This window comes from Pararge aegeria, chromosome 16 (assembly GCF_905163445.1).
Source record: "Pararge aegeria chromosome 16, ilParAegt1.1, whole genome shotgun sequence".
NCBI classification, from domain to species: Eukaryota; Metazoa; Arthropoda; class Insecta; order Lepidoptera; family Nymphalidae; genus Pararge; species Pararge aegeria.
In genome coordinates, this window is record NC_053195.1 from 11,908,561 (window position 1) to 11,930,289 (window position 21,729).

At 36.7% G+C, this 21,729-nt stretch overlaps 1 protein-coding gene across 2 annotated transcripts in view; it reads right to left on the minus strand.

Moving 5' to 3' along the window:
- Positions 1–67: 67 nt before the first annotated feature.
- Positions 68–21,729, minus strand: part of LOC120630487 (chitooligosaccharidolytic beta-N-acetylglucosaminidase) — a 33,476-nt gene continuing 11,814 nt past the window's right edge. For both annotated transcript variants that reach the window (XM_039899731.1, XM_039899730.1), the window contains exons 4-11: positions 9,466–9,674; positions 8,009–8,342; positions 7,578–7,719; positions 6,499–6,684; positions 5,329–5,564; positions 4,198–4,433; positions 2,166–2,347; positions 68–960 (exon numbers count right to left, since the gene is read on the minus strand). In XM_039899731.1, the coding sequence (XP_039755665.1) occupies positions 2,166–2,347; positions 4,198–4,433; positions 5,329–5,564; positions 6,499–6,684; positions 7,578–7,719; positions 8,009–8,342; positions 9,466–9,674 (1,525 nt within the window). In that variant the 3' untranslated portion in view covers positions 68–960. The remainder of the gene's footprint in view (positions 961–2,165; positions 2,348–4,197; positions 4,434–5,328; positions 5,565–6,498; positions 6,685–7,577; positions 7,720–8,008; positions 8,343–9,465; positions 9,675–21,729) is intronic.

A 21,729-nucleotide genomic window follows, 5' to 3' on the forward strand; every position in this document is an offset into this window, starting at 1 on the left:
ATATTTAATTTTTGTAGCAGTAGATTAAAAATATATACGTTTTGGGATGGTAAATAATAAACCAAAGTTATAGATTCCTTTTTATTTCATTTAGACGATAGTAAATTAATAACACAGTATCTCGTGTATGTAGATAATATTGTGTGTACACAGATTCTAAACTGATTTAAATAACGTAGTGCCAATTTATCCACTGTTGATTGCTGTAAATGATTTGAAGCTATTAATTTATGTTAGGATCTGTTTACAACCGTATTAAAACCTGTATTTCGCTACAAGAATAAACAATAAAGAACCTTTGCTAAAAATGCAACAATTGTAATCGCCTTAATAAGGCAATCATTACAATAATAAATTACTTTTAAAAGCGTTTGTTTTTTACATCCGTCTTTAAGGTATTATTACTACTTCGCATAATGCATTAGAGGCATATAAAATTAAACTTAAATCTATTCTAATCTATAATTAAAATAAAATATTTGGTAAGCCATCTTACTTCTTTAAATAATCTTGAAAATTTGCTCTGAGAAATTCCATTCTGTCAAGGAATAACCGTTTAAATAAACATTTTCTACCACATTAAAGGCATGTGGCAAGCATTTAGTACTTAATAACTTTCTTAAATTATGAGATCTCTCTCAAAGCTAGCTATACAAAAAAGTACACTGTCTTTATAATATGTTTCTACTTAATCTATGGTGTCATTTTGTAACTAACTTTACATTACCTATTACTAAATACATCTCATTGGAGATATTAATTAATTATCGAGACATTTTGTCATGTGTTCTAATATATTGCTCTAAAATTAATATAAAATTAAATTCTATTAGGATAACAGGTATATGAAAATTTGACAAAACATAACAAAAAGGTTCACATTGGATTTAGTTCCGATAGATCGAGCTTCAGTCTTAAAAAATGCTGGTAAGGCTTTGGTTTTTGTGGAGGCCGTGATAACTATAAAAGACAAAAATAAATTAAACATCATCCGGCCCACACCTCGGCAGTTCACCACGCTGGCCCAGTGCGGATTGGTGGACTCCACACATCTTTGAGAACATTATGGAGAACTCTCAGGCATGCAGGTTTCCTCACGATGTTTTTCTTCACCGTTGAATCAGAATAAATTTATTTTCTCAAAACATTACAGTTGCATTGAATTTATTTACTGATTGGCTGAGTGGTATTTTAATTGGTTAAAATTCACGTAACTATTCTCTAGTTAGAAGTCTGTGTCTGCACCCAAAAGTGAAGCTGAATATATAAAATATAAACAATTATAGAAGTGGCTCAAAGTTTTGTCTTTGCACTATTTTTTAATGCGAAAGAGTGTTTGGTTAGTCAACTTTCACGCAGCAACCGATTGGCCAAGTGTATTTGCATAAAGATTGATTCATCTGAAAAAACACAGGTCTAATATATTGATCGAGCGAAACGTGCGTAGAGGGTACATTGCCGAAGATTTTTTTGGTGTGGAGTATATAGATTGAAGAAATCATAAACACCATACCGATTCTCCTGCTTTTCGCGGAGTATAGCAAATTAAGCTTAATTTTCATTCCGCAAAGAAACGCCTGCTTCTAATAGAATCAGGTTAAGGCTTTAAGTCCACCACGCTGGCCAAGTGCGGATTGGTAGAGTACACACACCTTTGGGAACGTTATGGAGAACTCTCAAGCATGCAGTTTTCCTCACGATGTTTTCCATCATCGATAAAGCAAGTAATATTATTATTTATAATTGATAATTAATAATTAAGATTTATTTATTTCTTTAAAATATAAATATAACCTAAAATAAACTATTTAAAACTAAATAAAATCTAAAACGTACTCGAAACCACCGCAGCGAGGCACAGTTCCTAAGATGGCAGCATTGCCCCTTTGGATGGCCAAACTAATTCGTTGGCCAAGGTAACGCTCTAGGATCAATATTAATATATCAATATCAATATTATTATTGAGTAATATTTGAAAAGTTACATCTGTGCGTAGCGGCGCGGCGATCGAACTCGATCCGCCGTTAGCAATGTCGAAGTCGTAACAAAAACTAAGCAACCAATATGTTAGTTAATATTATTCTGACAAGGTCAAAGAATAAGGAGTTAAAGAAATTTGATTATTTTTCTTATTTTTTTTTATGAGTGTATTTCTAGATCTTACCTAAACACAATGATGGTCGTGTTGGGCGCACCACTGCGGTGACAGTACATCAGCACGAATTCCTCGAGAGCCTAGTCTTGTTCTTAGCCTTTGCAATCGTGATTCTGCAGCGATGGCGCCACTGTTCGGATCGGCCCATAGACGCTCTGCCACTGCAGCTGTACGAGGCCATACCCGAGTGTCTAGAAAATAATATATTATTAGGGCCTAGCTTATTTATGATCTCTAGTATATTAGCTATCATTATCAACGCGTAAACAAACCACTAACATGGGTCTATTGTTTAATATACAACGAGCATACACCCATCGCTATCTAGCCCAGTGCCGGATAACTGACTGACTGACTGACTGAATGACAGACTGACTGACTGACTGACTGACTGACTGACTGACTGACTGACTGACTGACTGACTGACTGACTGACTGACTGACTGACTGACTGACTGACTGACTGACTGACTGACTGACTGACTGACTGACTGACTGACAGACGCGCACACGCACACGCACACGCACACGCACATATAGTAATTTACTACACTATTAATTACCCACAAATTGTAACCTATAGATAGCAAATACGTATTGTATTCAAGATACGTATTGAGTATTGAATTGTATTTTCACCACTTTATACTTAAGAACCCATAGCACATCAAGGGCACTTTTAAAGACTTTACTACGGGCCCCACGCTTGCTTAATCAGGCACTGATCTAGCCCCAAAATAAGCGTCGCTTGAGTTATGGGTACTAAGATATAATACATACTTCTAGTTGCGGGATTCGAACCCACAGCGTTGGATTCAGAGAGCCGGGTCGCTGCCCACTGCGTCATTCGGCCGTCGAAAGAATAAGAAGAGTGTATTCTGTAGTCCACGCTGGGTTAATGGACTTCAGACGCCTCTAAGAATGTTATGGAGAAATCTCAAACATGCAGTTTTCCTCACGCTGATTTATCTCAGTGTTTTTTCAAAGCAAGTGATTGTGAGTGAGCTTAAAACACAAATAACTACGAAAAGTTAGAGGTAAAAAATCTAACTCGCTCCACCCGAAAGAAAGGCCGAACCATTAGGTTATTCATTTGGAAAAATTGGACTTACATTGCCGATAAATAATAAAATTGCAAACATGCGTACTCTTTAAATGAGGGGAGTTACTTTAGGAATAGAGTATTATAATCATTGACGTAGATACTCTGTTTTTATATTATTTTCAAAGTTTCGCATTTTTAATAGAGGCTTTGACCTGACCATAGTAGTAAAGGTTCGGATTATATAGCAATTTGGACCTAAGCCGAACACAAACACGAATGGTAAAGACTGAAAAGAACAAAGCATTAGTTATTGCAGGAATCTTGTTTAAAACAACCTCTCAATAAATCTGTCTCATCTCAGAGTACCTATCCTAAATATACTTAATCAAACTCTTTAAACTAACTGGCTTACCGACAGAAGCAAACAATTTGACACAGATTTTTTCATACAAGATATGGAATGATGGATCGATTATTCGAAAATTTTAAACTGGTGCCTAAAGCTTGCAGGTATCCCTATCCCTATCCCTACTAATATTATTAATGTCAATGTCAGTTTGTTTGTTACGCTTTCACGCAAAAACTACTAAACCGATCCTCATGAAACTTTGTACACATATTCTTGGAAGTGTTAGAAGTAATATAGGATACTTTTTATCCCGAAATTAAGCTCGGTTCTTTTGGGAGAGGGGAAGTGTTTGACGATTTTACACCGTAACTCCGACAAATTATAACCGATTTAAATAATTATTTTTGTACTATAGAGATTATAATGTGTGTTTAATTTTGCCAAAACTTTGTGCAGATCTGATTCATGTAGTTGTAGATAGAGGATAGAACTCCTCAGCGGGGCAGCAAACGCCTCATTTAAGGCTTAGCGATACTAAATGCATGAATGCCAATTGAATGCCACATCAAAAAACAAAATCAAACGCAGACGAAGTCGCGGGCAACAGCTAGTAAGTACATACATATTTAAGTGGCCATCAATATTACCTAGTCCTTGCGAATCGACATATTCGCTCCACGCGGCAACCTCCCCTCCCAGCACATGGGGATCCCGCGGCAACGTGTGAGCGTACATTCGCCTCCAGTTGGAGTATGTGGTCTTCCCCCAGAAGCCATGGTCCAGGTACCAAATGTCCTTAGGGACGGACACCACTTTGTAGCCGAGACGAATCAATTGGCCCAACAGTGGACTGTTTATTGGTTCCCATACTTCGATTATGTATCTGAAATAGCATTCATAATTATCATCATAGGTATGCCTCTTTCTGCCGCTAAGCAGCATTCTGAAGTCTGAAGCAGTAGTCTGAAGGGCGTCATTGCTGATGTTATTACTGTCTGGCTGAAAATCGAACGCAATGGAGGCATTTAGTCCAGCAGAGTACCAGCTACTTCGAAGACAAAAGGAGGAACGAACATGATGCTTATCGTGACCATCTTAAAGCAAGGCCACCCTCCAATATTACCTACAACTACGTTTACGGTACCCTTACATGTCCTCACTGTGCACGCATGTTTAGTGCTAAAATTGGATATATAAGTCACATTAGGGTGCATGAGCGAAGCCCTTACATGTAATTTAAAATAATAATAATTTAATCAAAAAAAAAAAAAAGAAAAAAAAACAGAACCCGTCGCAGTTGGCGCACGCGGCAGTGTATTAATGATAAACTAAAATAAATGTAGACCAGTGGCGTGCATAGGGTTTTTGACCAAGATATGCATAAAGAAAGAAGATGGCATAGAATCCTTCCCCTTTTTGACTTATAAATATAATTTTTTTAGGGTAGGCAGTTCTTTTGTGCATGTATGAAGTGCACGCTTACGCTTAAGACTTTTAAGTATATGTTACAGTAAATTTATAAAGTATGTAAATAATTAAACTTTTGATATTCATTACATTGAATTAGTGGGTATTTCTATATAAATACGACTGCATTAGCGATGCACCGCAGTCCTACATGGACTCGAACGATGCAAAGATACCTCCCGGTGTCTTAGTCGTTTATCATATATGAAAAAAACCTTAAAAACATATTTGGGCATATCTCTAATGTTAAAAATGCTCATATTATTATCAACCTCCGAGATAGAGACGGTGCTTTACAAAAAAGATATTACCTGTCTTTACTCAAGTGTTTTTGTATCCTATGTGCTTGTGTGAGTTCCGAAGACCAAAGCATCACCGGTTGTTTATCTTCCTGCCCAATTTCTGACAATTCTTCATCCCAAATTTCAAGTGCTTTTTCGTGGAACTCCGACCATAATTTTATGAAGCCGTCCACGCTTGTATCGTAGTTCTTGCTTTCCATGTAGGATACAATTTCTTCGGAAGAATTCCAACATCCTAAATAAACCTGAAATTATGACTATAATTATTTTTTTAAATAAATACCCCTTAAGATACATTTTGGAGAGTGTGCTGAGGAGCTATTCAATTTGTTTAAACCATCTCCTTTCTCCCTACGTTACGTTGTTGAAATACCATCAACACGTACGAAGCGTTTTGCTTCTTCCTTTCTGATCCACACCGCAAAGGCCTGGAATGCCCTCCCATCTTCCGTCTTCCACGATACCTATAATTTAGGGACCTTCAAATCAAGAGTGAATAGGCATCTTATAGGCAAGAGCGCCCCATCTTAGGCTGCATCATCTCTTACCATCAGGTGTGATTGCAGTCAAGCATTTGTCTATATAATAAAAAAAGTCACTTTAGAAACTTTAAATAATAAATAAATTAATATACTACGACAATACACACATCGCCATCTAGCCCCGAAGTAAGCGTAGCTTGTGTTATGTATGGGTACTAAGATAGCTGATGAATATTTTTATGAATATAATGCACATAAATACTTATAATATACAGATAAACACCCAGACACTGAAAAACATACATGTTCATCACACAAACATTTTTCCAGTTGTGGGAATCGAAACCACGGCCTTGAGCGGAAATCAGGGTCGCAACCGGCTGTCATTATATATATTTTTCCATTGTGTTGAGTATCACCGCAACATTTAAGTACCTATATCACAAGTTTTTACTTCATAAAGACTTATAGTAATATTTATGCTGCATTTTCCTTAAACTTTATCCGAAAATAGACGTCCTTATTGGGTTTCAATTATTCAGAATAAGTAGGACTTCGCTTATTTTAGGCAAAACATCAATAAATAGAATCGTAAACGCTTGGTTACGTTTGTATGAAACAAAAAACATTTCTCCGTACAAACGTAATCGGGCAGCATTAATTCCGCTAGCTGGGTAGCGGTTTCGTTCTAACTGACCTCATCTCCTCCCATATGGAACAAAGCAGGCTTCGGCAAGTATTCTGCTATATCTTTGTAAAGATCTCGCAAGACTCTGTACATAGCGGGGTTTGCAGGGTTTAGTTGGCCACACGGCGGCTGGATGCATAGACCACGCCATTGTTTCGCATTCACACACACCGCTAAGTCGCCATAGCCATATTCCTAGAACATAAAATTAGGTATAGTTGTTGATACGGAAATTCGAGATGTGGTGCTGGAACAAAAATGCACCAGATCCTATAGACCGTTTTGGACCAATGCATTTACCAAGCTGAAAATCAAAACAAGGATGTCTACCATCTGCTTCAATCGTATGCTTGATAACTTCGGACATCTAAAATGGAATAATGCCATCAAAGACGGACATGATCTCGAAAAACTGCATTGTCACAAAGCGAAGTGGATGGAAAATGATTGCGTGGCTTCTATCGGAAGCTTTGGTCTGGTCAGATTCACTGCTCACCGTCTAAGATGCTATCTTAATTGCTGGAGAAGGAAAAGATGGCGTACCATTGTGAAGATGAGAGTCAAGGATAGAATTCGAAACAAATCCCAGACGTGTGGAGTAGGACTGAAAAAGAGAGAAAACTTTCTCTCTTCTGTAGGTTTTTGAAAAGTAAGTAAAGAACTATAGACTCGTACTACCTAAAGAAAATGGGAAAGAGTTTTGCATAGGTACTCCTAATCGGTTTCTAGGTTGCATTTTTCAGGCAGGTACATCTGAAACTTTATCTATCTTTACTTTTAGCTATATTTATTCGTTCATGGCGACCACGCACTGGAAAGTACAGTGTTGCTACAACCATAACTATGAGGACAGATGACATAGAGTCGCAGGAAGTCGCTGGAAACACGCGTAACAAGACCATGGAGTGTGAAAGTTCTTACAAAAGACCTCTGTAAAGCATCAGAGGTAGGTATATTGCTTCAAACGGAATGATGACAAAGCCTGGGCATATACCATGGTTTTGTCAACTTTTGTCCGTCCAACTGCTCCTGAATTTATCTCCAGCATATATAGAGGTGATTATTGTAGGGAGACTTTCTATATATACCTTTCCCCATTGCCAGCCGTTGCCTGTATGAGCTGGCGAGTCGATCTCTATGATAACACGGATGCCGCGCACTCGCGCATATTGCACAAGCTCCCGAATTTCTTCCGCCGAGTATATCTCGTATGCTGAGTATGCACCGTATCTAGAAGGAAAATCAAGGAGCAAATATGAGCTCGAGTTTTAAAAGTAAACCTGTAAATGGGGGCATTCAAATAAAGTACAAAGAATTTTACTAAAAATTGACTTCTATTTCGCACCAAAAAGCCTCGAGTGCCTTCAAATCAAGAGTGAATTCACTCTTAGACCCTATCATAAAAAGTTACAGTTTAGCGATAGTCTTTATATACAAAAAAAAATGTGCTTATCTGATTTTCATATTGCATCACAAAAGAAGCTACAAAAGTAGTAAAGTAGTTAAGTACTTTGTTTACCTCGTAAACTGGGGTACGCGTTTAGATTCCAGCGGGAAACTATGAGAATCAGTAGCGTGCCAATGGAAGACGTTCATTTTGACAGTTGCCATAGCGTCTAGCATCCTCTTGATATCGTCCATGGGCATGAAGTTCCTCGAAGTGTCCAGAAGGAAACCCCTGTATTTGTACACAGGCTGGTCCCAAATCTTCGCCCCAGCGACCATTCGCAGCCCACACCTGTATTGGGCACCATCGTCAAGTTTGTCTGAAGATACCAGATGGCTGAATGTTTCTAAAGCATGCCGAGCACCGTAAACCGTTTCTGCTACTATGTGAATCACTGCGTTGGATTCTGGAAAAGTAATTATATAGTAAGTAATATATACCTTAACAATAGGGAACCGAATAACGTGAACATTTTGTGCTGATTAAATTTATGATGTTATTTTTATGGGTATATGTATACAACCATGTAAAGCACCACCTACCTAATTTCTGTATTTGTTTTCTTCGCCATTAACCAATGGGCCTGGAAGAAATCGCTATGATGCTATAATGCCGCCAAATTGTATACGTTGTTTTTTTATACTATTCTTTTTTATGAACTTTTTGTGGTGTGTAATAAAGTATAAGAACTCATAATTATCAATTTCAAAATTATTGAAACAAGAAAACGAAACGATTTCCACACAAACCTAACTCGAAGTGATAGCAAAAGTTCAGCTACAATTTTTGCTTATCGTTTTTTTGTTGGTACTCAATACTATTATCGGCATGTAGTTTTCTTTGTTACTTATCGTTGAGGGATTCCAAGTAATTATTAAAATCCTGTGATTTTATTTCTGATAATAATTGCCGGACCAAACAGGTGACCCAACTCATGGTTCGTGGGAATCCATGGCCTATAAACAGAACATGACTTCGCAGGGTAGGCCAGGAATATATCCTACAAAGTCCTTATCAACCTGGGGCGTAGGTGATAAGCCTCATGTATAATCACACCGGCAACCACGCTTTTCAGACCGGGACACAGCAATGCTGCTAAATTGTGGTGGAAAAACTTTGCCGGACGAGCTCACACATAGCTGTTATAACTAAGCCAGGTCCTATTAAAGATCTCTCCGTAAGGTTTCATAAATACTTGAATAATAGTGGCACATGATCATCCAGAAGCTAAAACCCCAACCTTGTTGTCCCATAATAACTCAAGACTTTTAGAGCGTCAGAAGCAACGAGTTCACAAGACCAGATTTCCCTGAATGGCATAAAAATAGGATCTAGATAACCACTAGATCCCATTATCAACATAATGTCTCCATCTCCTCATCATTCAATACTTCATAGCATATTCAACTTTATCTCCCTACTTCAGGCGTTCATATTTCCGTTGTTATATAAATATAATGTTGTTTATTTAGCGATTAGGGTAGATTCGTTACACTGTACTACTCCTACTGGATTAGCTGTACACGTACCTTTACTCTGCACATCCAGTCTATACTGTTCTTGAGTGTCCAGTGTAAGGTCAAGATTGGTTGTCTTAACTGTTATGTAAACCACGACCGGCGTCTCGACAACCACTGAAACATTTCCATCGCACTCGTCGATGAGGTTCTGCGTCGTCACATGCGTCATCTCTACCAGAATCTCGCGTGTTTCCACTGGTGCATTGCTGAGATCGAACCTGCAAAAAAATAAAATCATGCTTTATTTTCAAAGAACCATTGATAGTCGTGGTTAAAACTGCGGCCTTCGATTCCCTGCTATCACCGCTATCTCTTCCGAGTTAAGTGCGTTTTTAGTTTACGGAATTTAAAATATGACTTGCATTAACGGTGAACGAAGACAGTGTGATGTGCCTGAGAGCTATCCATAATATTCTCAAAGGTGTGGCCAGTCTACCAATCCACACTTGGCCAGCGTGGTCGGCTAAGGCCTAACCCCTTCTCATTCAGAGAGGATGTAGTGGCCCTGTAGTGCCGATAATTGCCGGGATTGATAATGATGTTTATGACTATTTGATCTAATATAAAATAAATATAATGAAGATGTAAAAAAAACACAGGAAGAGTGAAAGAATATGAATACGAAATTAAAACTAGAAGGAGGCACATACTCGTAGTTCTAGTGCGAAAGATTAACACCAAGATTTAGATACAGATTCATTTTGTTTTTCTATTCCACTACGAGTTAGACCTTGACTGCAATCTCACCTGGTGGTAATTCACAATGCAGTATAAGATGGTACCAGGCTAACATGTTGAAGTATGGTAGTCAAACCCTAATCGGTTTCTACGAGACATCGCACCGGAACATTTAATTGCTTAGCGGCACGTCTTTGTCGGCAGGGTGGTAACTAGCCACGGCCAAAGTCCCCACCAGACCAGACCCGAGAAAATTCAAATTATAAATTCCCAAATATCCCCTGCCGGGAATCGAGTCCGGGACCTCCTGCTTAAATTCAGCGCTCACCGTTGCGCCAGAGAGATCGTCGCAACATTTTTTTTGCGGTGATGTTAAGGGTACTGACAATTGCGGAGGGAGAGACACTGGAACGTTATCTTTCAATATGACAACCAAAACAAAAGTAGGGCAACTGGAATATTACAGTCTTATCTTCAATCATCAATCTTAAAAAATAAAAGGTACCAATTTCATTACACCATATTCGAAAAGACATTTCAGTAACTTTATTTTCGTAAGAGGGCATTAACAGTTAACCATGAGTGTTTATTTATTAATACAAAAGACGAACTTAATGCTTAATCATTTTCTACATTTATAGTTTGAACAGTTAGAAAAAATACCAGAACTTGAGCCGGAAATGGCATTGTCGATAAATTTAATGGCAAACAGTGGGCGGAGATGATAGACCCGTCCCACTATCACGATTAGTTTGTCAAATAAATGATCAAAGATCGTAGGTCGAAAAGCCGTTATCCCTCTTACGAGTCGGGCCATTCACCCCATCGCACGTATAATTTACGCAAACGCTGAGTAAATATTGACTGTCATATTCATATCGCACGGTGACTTCATCTAGCGACATCATTATTTCTTTACAATAAATATCTACTTTGGCAATGCTCATGTGAAAGTAGGTAGAAACAAAATATAGCTACAGTTCACCAGTGCCGGATTTATATTTTTTATGAGTGTAGGCCACTTTATTTCTGCCGCTACAGGTACCTCAATCAAAATAATATTTTTTCATTTGTGGTAAGGAAATGGCTGAAATACAGAGAAGGCATAGCTTACTTAAACTTTAAAGAAAAATTTTCATTAAATAAAATCCAAATTATTTTTGATATAAAGAGTATCTTTAGTATAAAAACTTGTTTGACTTTTAATTGAATATAAATTTAAAATCGAGTGAGTATCCTCTGAAAAGGCATCTTCTAGGCAAGCGAGTCCCATCCTAGGCCACATTTACACTTTCCAGCAGGTAAGATTGTGGAAGCACTAGTCTATTATAGTTTAAAAAATATATTTTTATATAAAAACGTTTGACCTACTACTTATACTCTACTTGAAAACGTCAAACGACCCATATACTGGTACATATACTATACGTATAAAGAAAGAATCATTTAATCAACGCACGTCGATAAAGCAACACGTTTTCATCTTGCTTGGTTTAATTTCACTATTATTTGAGGATGGAATCTCCTTTAAAACAGTTTATATAGGTACCTATATATATAATATATGTATATTATTAAATGGCTTTCCAGTAGTGAAATAATTATTGAAATCGGCTCAGTAGTTTCAGCCTCAATCTAAAAGCTACAATCATAAAGTGGGTATTCGAAGATATTTGGATGTACAGTAAATCGGTGATAGCCTATTGGTTAGAGCTTCGGCCTTCGATCGATCCATCTTCGGAGTTCGATCCCCGGCACGCACCTCTTTACGGATTTATGTATTTTTTTAATTAAAGGAATTCGAAATATCACTTGCTGTAGCGGTGAAGGAAAACATCGTGAGGAAACCTGCATGCCGGAGAGTTCTCCATAACGTTCTCAAAGGTGTGTAAAGTCTACCAATTCGCACTTGGCCAGCACGGTAGACTATAGCCTAAACCCTCGTCATTCTGAGAGGAGATCCTTGCCCTGTAGCTGGGCGGGTCGATCATGATGATCTAGAAAGTTCTAAGGTCGAACTGCACCCGTAAAAGTGGACCGCGTTGGTCGTGACTCGTGATGGATAGTTAGAAAGTTATAATCAACAGTGTCACTAATATGTAAAGTCGCGAAACAAATAACAACATGCTATAATAACGCTATTTTTAGATACTTCATGTCTGTGAAGCGGTTGGATCGCTCCCAGAAAATAAAAAGACACGATAGCGACTGGCGAGCCCTTTCAACAGCACCCTTAGTACGAAGTTGCACACCTCGAGTATTGAACCGCAGCGTTACATTACATTGCATTTCTGCAAAAGTGTGTTTATATTCAATATATACCTAGGGGACGGTAATTAGTATTACAACGAGACATAGGCTAGTCTGGCTGGGTACAGCTATTACATTTAATAAATGGAGAAATATTTTCTTCAGCCCCCTGCTGTGTCCTCGGAATGAACATATAAGTAGGATTGACTTTTGGACACATATTTTTCGTTTATTAGAGGAGGACATTGCACTGAGAGCTTCGTGATATCTTAGTGAGCTTCGGCCTCCCTGTTAGGGGAGGGAGAACGAGTTCGATTTCCGGAACGCCCGGCTTACTTTTCAGAGTTACGTGCGTTTACAATTTAATCAACACTTGTATTAACAGTGAAGGATAATATTATGAGGAAATCTGCAGAGTTCTCCATAACGTTCTCAAAGGCGTGTGAAGTCTACGTATGAAACTTGCGAATATCTTACTAAGGGTAAAAAGATCAAGAGATCGAGCAATGACCGCTAAAGGAACGCGTCCACTAGGCCGTAGCCCTGTATTCGTTTTAAAATCATCTGGTTGTCCTTGCCCTTTCTTTTCGATGTGTTGATTTTACACCCGCATGCCGTCACGCCAAATGGCATGACGCTCTCTGATTTCCCGTCCTTTAAGTTATTGTCTTGATTTTTGAAATCAAATAAGTATATGTATAGTGTAGCTAAATTGTATTTCATTTCCCTCTTACTGATAAAGACGTGCTGCAAAGCGATTAGGGGTATGACTTTAATATTGGTTTGCACTTAGCCTGATACTAACTTGGACTGAATCATCTCGTGGAATAGCAGTCTAGGTAGTTTCACCTGGCAACACTCTTATAACTCAAAAAAGTTTTAATTGAATTATTCTCGAATAAAATCACATTCAACCCTTTATCACATCACGGGTATAGTTAAAAAATAATACGATTTCATTTAAACTCAACAAGCTACGTAAATGACGTGGCGTCAGGTGAGGTATCGTAAGTGTGCCGGGATGTTTATCTTCTTTAATATAAATGCACACACGCGCAGGTTTGTAAATATATGACACAGGTGTCTCCCGTCCGTCTATCTATTTCCGAACGATATAGAATAAGAGACGGCCGATAGATTAACCATTCATCATCATCACTCTATTGTACCACTGCTGGGAACATCAAAGTTATTGATAATAGTCGGGACCGACGGCCAAACATGCTCTCCGAGGCACGGGGGTTGACAATACCAGTCATAAAACACTGGTCTGATAAATTTGTGACAGAAAAGCTAACTTTAACCATTTTGGGCTGAACTGGGAATCGAAAAATCGTGCGAAGTCAAACACACTTAGTTTCACACTCGCTTACGAACACACTTCGACTAGAAAACAAGGCATGTAAGATTTCCCATTAATCAAAACCAAAATGGAACTCCGGTATCTTCAGCCTTAAACACTATATTCTTCATATGAGCCGACAAAAAAGATTTATTTAAGTCTATCGTTTAGATATTTTAGTATAACGTTGGTAATAGTCCAGCACCGCGTAACTGGCACTGTTAAAATGTACAATAAGAGAAGCAGTACAGAACATAAAACTCACTTTTAGTTTTAGTTATAAGATATTATACTTAGATTTGACGTTATTTACATATGTGTCTATAATTACTATCATCGAATCATCGAAGAGATATATAAAACAATCGACGGGTAAAACCTTCATATTAGACAATTCGTAACGGTCATACACACTAGTCTACAAAAAATCTGCTGTTTGGGCTTTCGAAATATTTACCCAAATTTAAAATTAAATTGACTTACGACTTATCAACGGAATACGTTACGTTCCAATAAAATTGAAATATCTCAACCATCGAAAAAAGCGAGAGTGTAAAATTTCACTATTACGTACGTACGATTGGTGATTGACTTTCAGATTACATGCACGAATTTGCGTTCTTCCTATAAATATGTATCGTTAAACAGTGGTATCCTATTCAAGCTTAGACGTGTTCCGGCCACTTAAAATGCTTCGGCACGGCAAGAATTATTTGAATTTGGTATTTTCTGCACGATATCCATAATTTCGATGTTGTCATAATTAATATACTCGCAAATCCTGCTTGTTAAGGAGCTTAATCATGAGTTTTGTCTTGTGTGGGTCTAGTTTAAAAAAAATCCTTGTTTATATTACCGCACCATTAAATATAACCACAATATAAAAATATAAATCAGTATTGGATAGGTCAAATACTAATTTGTATTGTTGTATTAAATTAATAATTTACTTTTAGTTTATTGTAAACCTAATACAATAATTTATAAGTTTTACATTTAATGTCAAACATGCACACCTACCATACTACACACAGTACTTTGCATACTTTCACTACACATATCTACATATACACAGCACCACTATGAACATACTTGCATGCCATAATTATAAATTTTATTTTAAATGTCCTTTGTTAAAATTTCTCACTATTTGCTCGTTGTGTAATTTTTCCTGTATAATTGAGGAAGGCTGACTACTGAAACACAGTTTATACTAGTTCAGTAGTCTATGAACAATTGGATTGTTTTTACAATTGCACATAGGTATTTTGCGATGTAAATGTACCTACCTAATAACCATAACCTATAAATATTATACATCTAAATAATTTGTGAAGTTTTTACAATTTTGTATTTTGTAGTTGCTATGTGTATGTACAATATGTAATGAAATAAATAAATAAAAGAGGCAAGAGCCCTTTTCAAAGAATTATCGAAAAGGGTTATCGAGTCTACCGGTGATCCTAGAGCGGGCAGTTACCTTGGCCAACGAATTAGTTTGGCCATCCAAAGGGGCAATGCTGCCAGCATCTTAGGAACTGTGCCTCGCTGCGGTGGTTTCGAGGACGTTTTAGATTTTATTTAGTTTTTAAATAGTTTATTTTAGGTTATATTTATAATTTTATTTCAAACTGTTCTATACATTGAAGGTCGAATTAAATGTTTTAATAGATAGTAGTTTTGGATAAATAAAATTTATTCTCATTCTTCATTTTATTTTCAGTTCATAATAATCAGTTCATATTCAGTTCGCCTCGCCCGATTTCACTTTTCGTAAAGTGATTACAGTCAATTAATAAATAAATTAATAATATTTCATTGGTAAGGTTAAATTGAACTTGACCCGTCGCGGATGTATGTGAAAATGTTTCCGTGGCACAGGACGACAGGGTAAAATAGCGTGAAGGGTCTGCAAGAGTCCGACATAACCACTACAGCGCCTAACTAAACCAATAAAACATCCCTAGTAACATTATAAATGTCAATGTAAGTTAGTTTGTTACGCTTTCACGCAAAAACGACTTAACCGATCCTCATGAAACTTTGTACACATGTTCTTGGAAGTGTTAGAAGTATTATAGGATACTTTTTATCCCGACTCGGCTCGGTTAAGCTCGGTTTCTTTGGGAGAGGGGTTGAAAGTGTTTACGCCATAACTCCGACAAATTATAACCTATTTAAATAAATATTTTTGTACTATAGAGGTTATAATATGTGATTAATTTTGCCCAAACTTTAGTTGGAGATAGGGGCCAGAACTCCTCAGTGGACACCCTCCTCAGTTTAAGGCTTAGCGATACTGAATACTTTTATTTTTTTTACAACTACAACTAAATTTAATGCCACATCAAAAAACAAAATCAAACGCAGACGAAGTCGCGGGCAACAGCTAGTACAAAATAATTGAATGTATGCCTTCATAAAGAGAAAGAATGGCCGTATCCGTAACTATAAGAGTCCCGTGATACCGTTTGCGTCACCTCTTACGTAACATCACATTGTAAAGCAGGTATTGCCTACGTTTTACAAAATACTTAGTTATAGTTTTAAAACGTCATGAAACAGTTCTCTCATCGTAGTTAGGGCTTCCAGCTGACTGCATAATAACTTTCTTATAGTGCCTCGAGACACGAGTGTGCATTTTGTGTACCTTAACAAAACTTTCATGTGTTGATTTTACTTCGCGCGGTCAATAAATAGAAAAACATTCAGCCTCTACCAGTTATTTCACGACTGGGCTTAACCCTCCTGTCCTCATCATCAATTATCCTATAACAGTTCTCTGCTGGATTGTAACAATATAAATATTAAAAGCAAAAATAAACTCGTTGTGGTCTCACTCGGTCGTGTGTGTACTAGGCTACATTGCTAGGCTACACAAAATTGCTTATTCATTCAAATTCATTCAATTGTAAGCTTACAGAAAAATCCTAATATTAATCCAATTATTAAAAATTCAAAATTCAAAATTCATTCAAAATTCAAAATTCATTTATTTCAAGTAGGCCCTTTTGAAACGTCAAGTCTGTCTGTTTGTAGTGATTCTACCACCGGTTCGGAAGGCAGATTCTACCGAGAAGAAGCCGGCAAGAAACTCAGCAGTTGCTCTTTTCCAACATCAACAATTTACATTTTGCATTTTAACATTCATTTTTCTATCTTGTGAGAGTTAATTAATCTTAATATATATCCTAATATTATTATTATTAATAAGTTAAGGATTACTTAAACTATAAAAAAGCTTAAGTGTGAATGGTTCTAACTTCATAGCTCTAAATATAAATTTACTGTGGGGTGGTACCTAATAACAAAAAAACAAATATCTGTCTAAGTTTGTTGTGGGCTCTTCTTAGACCAGGGCGTGTTTGGAACCCTCATAGCTTTAGGTTAAAGTTGGCGAACGAAGTTATCACCAGCCCCTTACAATTATGTAGACATATATGTATGAACGCTTCATAAGTGCCTGTGATAGGCCTACATGAATAAAGAAATTTTGAATTTTAAATCGAATTTGACGGTAGTAGTTTGCCTATTATAACCACACTGGGCCGAGGGGTTGGTGATCAAAGTAGCTGGTAGTAGAAGCAAAAGACGCTAGCAAAATTTTAAAAAATGAAAAAATTATTTATTTGTTATCTAAATTTCATTACAAAACAATAGGCTAAGACCTCCATTTAAGTTTGGAAAAAACCTGTATTTGGAGGTATCGCTCTTTCCGATATAAAGTTTAGGAAACGTAAATCCACAACGACATTAACGTCCTCATAAGCATAATCATAAATAACTTACAATTTATATTTAGCTTCGTAATATATATATCGTGACGAGCTACTGCCTTTGTGCGTTCAAGGTTTTGTGTAATAATGCCTCCTACTGGTTTGCAATTTTAATAAAATTCTTAAATTCCCACGTTTGTTGTTGTTGCGTTAAATAACTTCGAATGAATTGTGCCGTACCTGCAGATAATGGTATGGTTACTACGGTAAACTAACGTATCTTAACGGTATACTAGCTTTAAATAAAATCTGATATCGAAGTTATTGTATATTACTAAAGCATTATCAATTTTCTAAACATGATACATTCAATATTCACATATGCCCACTATGCTGCTCTAATACGGGTTGGGCTTTAATGACTATAATCATAAGTTAGTGATAATAACGAGACCGACGGCTTAACATGCTGTCCGAGACACGGGGGTTCATGTACAGGGCATGGGCCACCTCCAACAATGAGAAGGGGTTAATACCGTATTCCACCACGCTGGATGCGGATTGCTGGACTCCAAACGCCTTTGAGAACATTATGGAGAACTCTATGAATGAATGAATGAATGAATACACTTTTATTGTACGCCAAAGAAAAAAAAAAGTAGTTAGAAAGATATAAATACATATCAAGAGAGTACAATTTGGTGGCCTTATTGCTAAATAGCGATTTCTTCCAGGCAACCAATGGCGTAAAAGGAAAAAACATAGAAAATGCAGGCATGCAGGTTTGCTCACGATGTTTTCCTTCACCGTTGGACCAAGTGATATTTTAATTGCTTTAACTTTTCTAAGTTTTCTTTTTACTTTTCTAGAAAAGTTAGAGATGTGTGCTGGGATTCGAACTCGGCCCACTGAGAATGAATCCGAAGTCTTATTGAATAAACCATTGCTTTAGTTTTTACTGAAATAAATCAGATACAGCCCTAACACCCCATACAAAAGTAAAACGAAGTGACTCCTGTTACTTTATTACGTACGCGTCACGTAGCGTAGGTACTATTCACGTGTCGGTCTTTTATCTTCAATAGGGTTGTCAAAAGTAAACACAATAATTAGAATAAGTTTGTATGGAAAAATAAATATGTTTCTTTTGATTTAATATTTTTACAGGGTTATTTCTTATGAAATATACTTATGCACCCTTTAATAGTATTTCCTAACTCCGCTACATGTCGTATAGGTACTTTAGTAAATTGAATGCTTTGCGCTATCTTAAGCGTGGAATTATAAATGGAGACGTCGTTTTGTTTTATGGACTAGTCACTAGGTCAAACGTGTCGTACTAGATAAGGATGACGATTAGCAACTAGTAAAACTGATTTTAATAGCATGAGTTATAGTAGAAACTAGGCAATGTTGTTATTTATGTTAAATACTTCCGGGGTTACCGATAAGCTAAGTTAAATCAAAGCTAAGAGCGTCATATCCCGGGAGGCGGCCTGATAAGAATCACGATAAATGGATACTACTTCATTAGTATTTTATGGCATCTTTAAACATCAAATGGTAATCCAGGATGGTGACGAATAACTGGGTCATATTTTTTTTAAATAAATATAAATAAATAAATAAATATACTATGATAATGCACACATCGCCATCTAGCCCCAAAGTAAGCGAAGCTTGTGTTATGGGTACTAAGATGACTAAATAGTAAACAAACTACTAGTCTAGTAGACTAACTAACTAGTAGATGAATAAATAAAAACAAATGAAAAAAAGGGGAAGAATATTTGTTTTTATAATTTTTATACTCACTTCAAACTTAATAAAATATATTTGTTTACGTAAATAGACAATAGAGCAATCATATAAATATAAATAAATAAATAAATATACTATGATAATGCACACATCGCCATCTAGCCCCAAAGTAAGCGAAGCTTGTGTTATGGGTACTAAGATGACTAAATAGTAAACAAACTACTAGTCTAGTAGACTAACTAACTAGTAGATGAATAAATAAAAACAAATGAAAAAAAGGGGAAGAATATTTGTTTTTATAATTTTTATACTCACTTCAAACTTAATAAAAATATATTTGTTTACGTAAATAGACAATAGAGCAACCATATAAACATGCGTGCAGGCAAAAGATGTAGTAGGTAAGTAGTAATTAAAAAAAAACCCGGTTTTGCCATTGAAGGCGTGGAAAATATTTTTAAATAGGTATATATGGTATGATATATTAGTAACTTTATAACGATAGTACTGCAAATAAATGGCTTATTAAGTAAAATATAGGCGACGAGATAAAACTACTAACATTACTGTGGGATTGTTAAAATCATTATCTTCGTGTCACGCTTTATTGTGGAGGCTATTATCTACATTACAAGTGATACGTACTACTGTTATTGTAAAAAATTATGTCAGGTTTTTATGATACTTGCATTTGTATATACCTATAGAGGCATATACAGGCAAGTAGCCTTTTGCATAAACATCATCATCATCATCATCATAATATCAAACCATTAACATCCCACTACATGGCAATTCGAAGTCCACCAATTCGCACTGAGCCAGTGTGGCGGACTACGGCCTTAACTCACTATGGAAAGAGACCGGCTGGGTGATTACGTATCTCGCGCCAAGCTTGCGACAGAGGTAAATCAGACTTTTGCTTGTTTGTTTATTGTATGGAAAAGTGACTTTTGACAGCAGTGATTGCAAGATTTACGCCTGTCGCAAGCCTGTCGCGAGATACGTAATCACCCTACCGGTCTCCTTCCATAGTGAGTTAAGGCCGTAGTCCACCGCACTGGCTCAGTGCGAATTGGTGGACTTCACACACCTTTGAGAACATTATGGAGAACTCTAAGGCATGCAGCTTTCCTCACGATGTTTTCCGTCACCGTTTAAGCAAGTGGAATTTTAATTACTTAAAACAAAACTTAGAAAAGTTTGAGGTACGTCCTTAGATTGAAACTCGACCCCCTGAAAGTAAAGTCGAGCTCCTACAGACTGGGCTATCACTTGACAAAACAAAAATAGATCTACCTACCAAATTATGATATAATTTAAAAGTTGTTTTACCTTTATACTTTACTAGCGTCCCACGCGACTTCGTCATCCTTAATACGTTTTCTCGGCACTTTTAAAGAGGTACAACTCTGTTTTACATTACGTTTACGCATCGGAAGCTCTCAAAAGGAACCTTTTTTCCGATTTTTGCAACACTTTTCATTCTTGCTCCGCTCCTTTTGGCCGTAGCGTAATGTTGCTATTTAGTTATTTGACAAATTTGTTTCACTTTCTCGCCTAATGACTTTTCAATTATTTGCCATAAACATTGCGTGCAACGGTCATTTAAAACACAGGATACGTTTTTATTGGCCTTCAAATGCACGCGATAAGTTGGACGCTACTTGTATCGTGATTGCAGAAATGATGAATACACCCGGACGACTTTTTCGTACTGACGCGGTAGAAGTCCATTGTCTAACTAAGTAATATGCATTAAAGCATTCAACGTTACTATAGAGTAAAACATTTTGTTAATGATTAAAAATCGTAGTCGTTCTATTGGATTAAAGCAGATAATATAACCTAGAAGTCAGTATGCATGGAACATCAGCAAAAGATTGGATGCGTACGAGTCTTTTTTTCAGCCGGAATCAGAAAAGTATGTTGTGGAGATATTTTTTCAGAATAATATCGAGTAATGTTGAATTCCTTTTTTTTAATATAAATTTAATTTAACTCAGGATACGATAGGGCTTACATCGTGTATGACAAAAGTCTCAAAGAATGGCAGATTAACAAAACTCGTATCAAGTTATATATCAGTAAATCTACGTTCAGGGTCATAATTGAAGACTGAGCCTCCTGAAAGCCTCAAAATCTAGACTTCTGTGTCCAGTTCTGCGAACAGGACAACTTTTTTAACAAAATACGGATCTTCATAAACTGGGCAAGCTGTTTTCAAATTTAGATAGAAAATAATTTTATTAATGGACTCATGCACGATCATAGATGGCATGTTACAGGTATCATATAAATTTTGGCTATAAAAAATTTGATAACAGAAAGTATAAATTTGATTAATATATAAGTGACTCTACGGTCAGTATTACAAATTTATCATTTACACCGATGGACGTCCATAATATGCTTGATGTTAGTAACTTGGCATCCTAGACAGTGCTTCATATATGCACAAAAGCACTGCATACCCTAAAATTTTTGCATGTCTCATAAAGGAGACGGAAGTTTCCTTTCCATGCC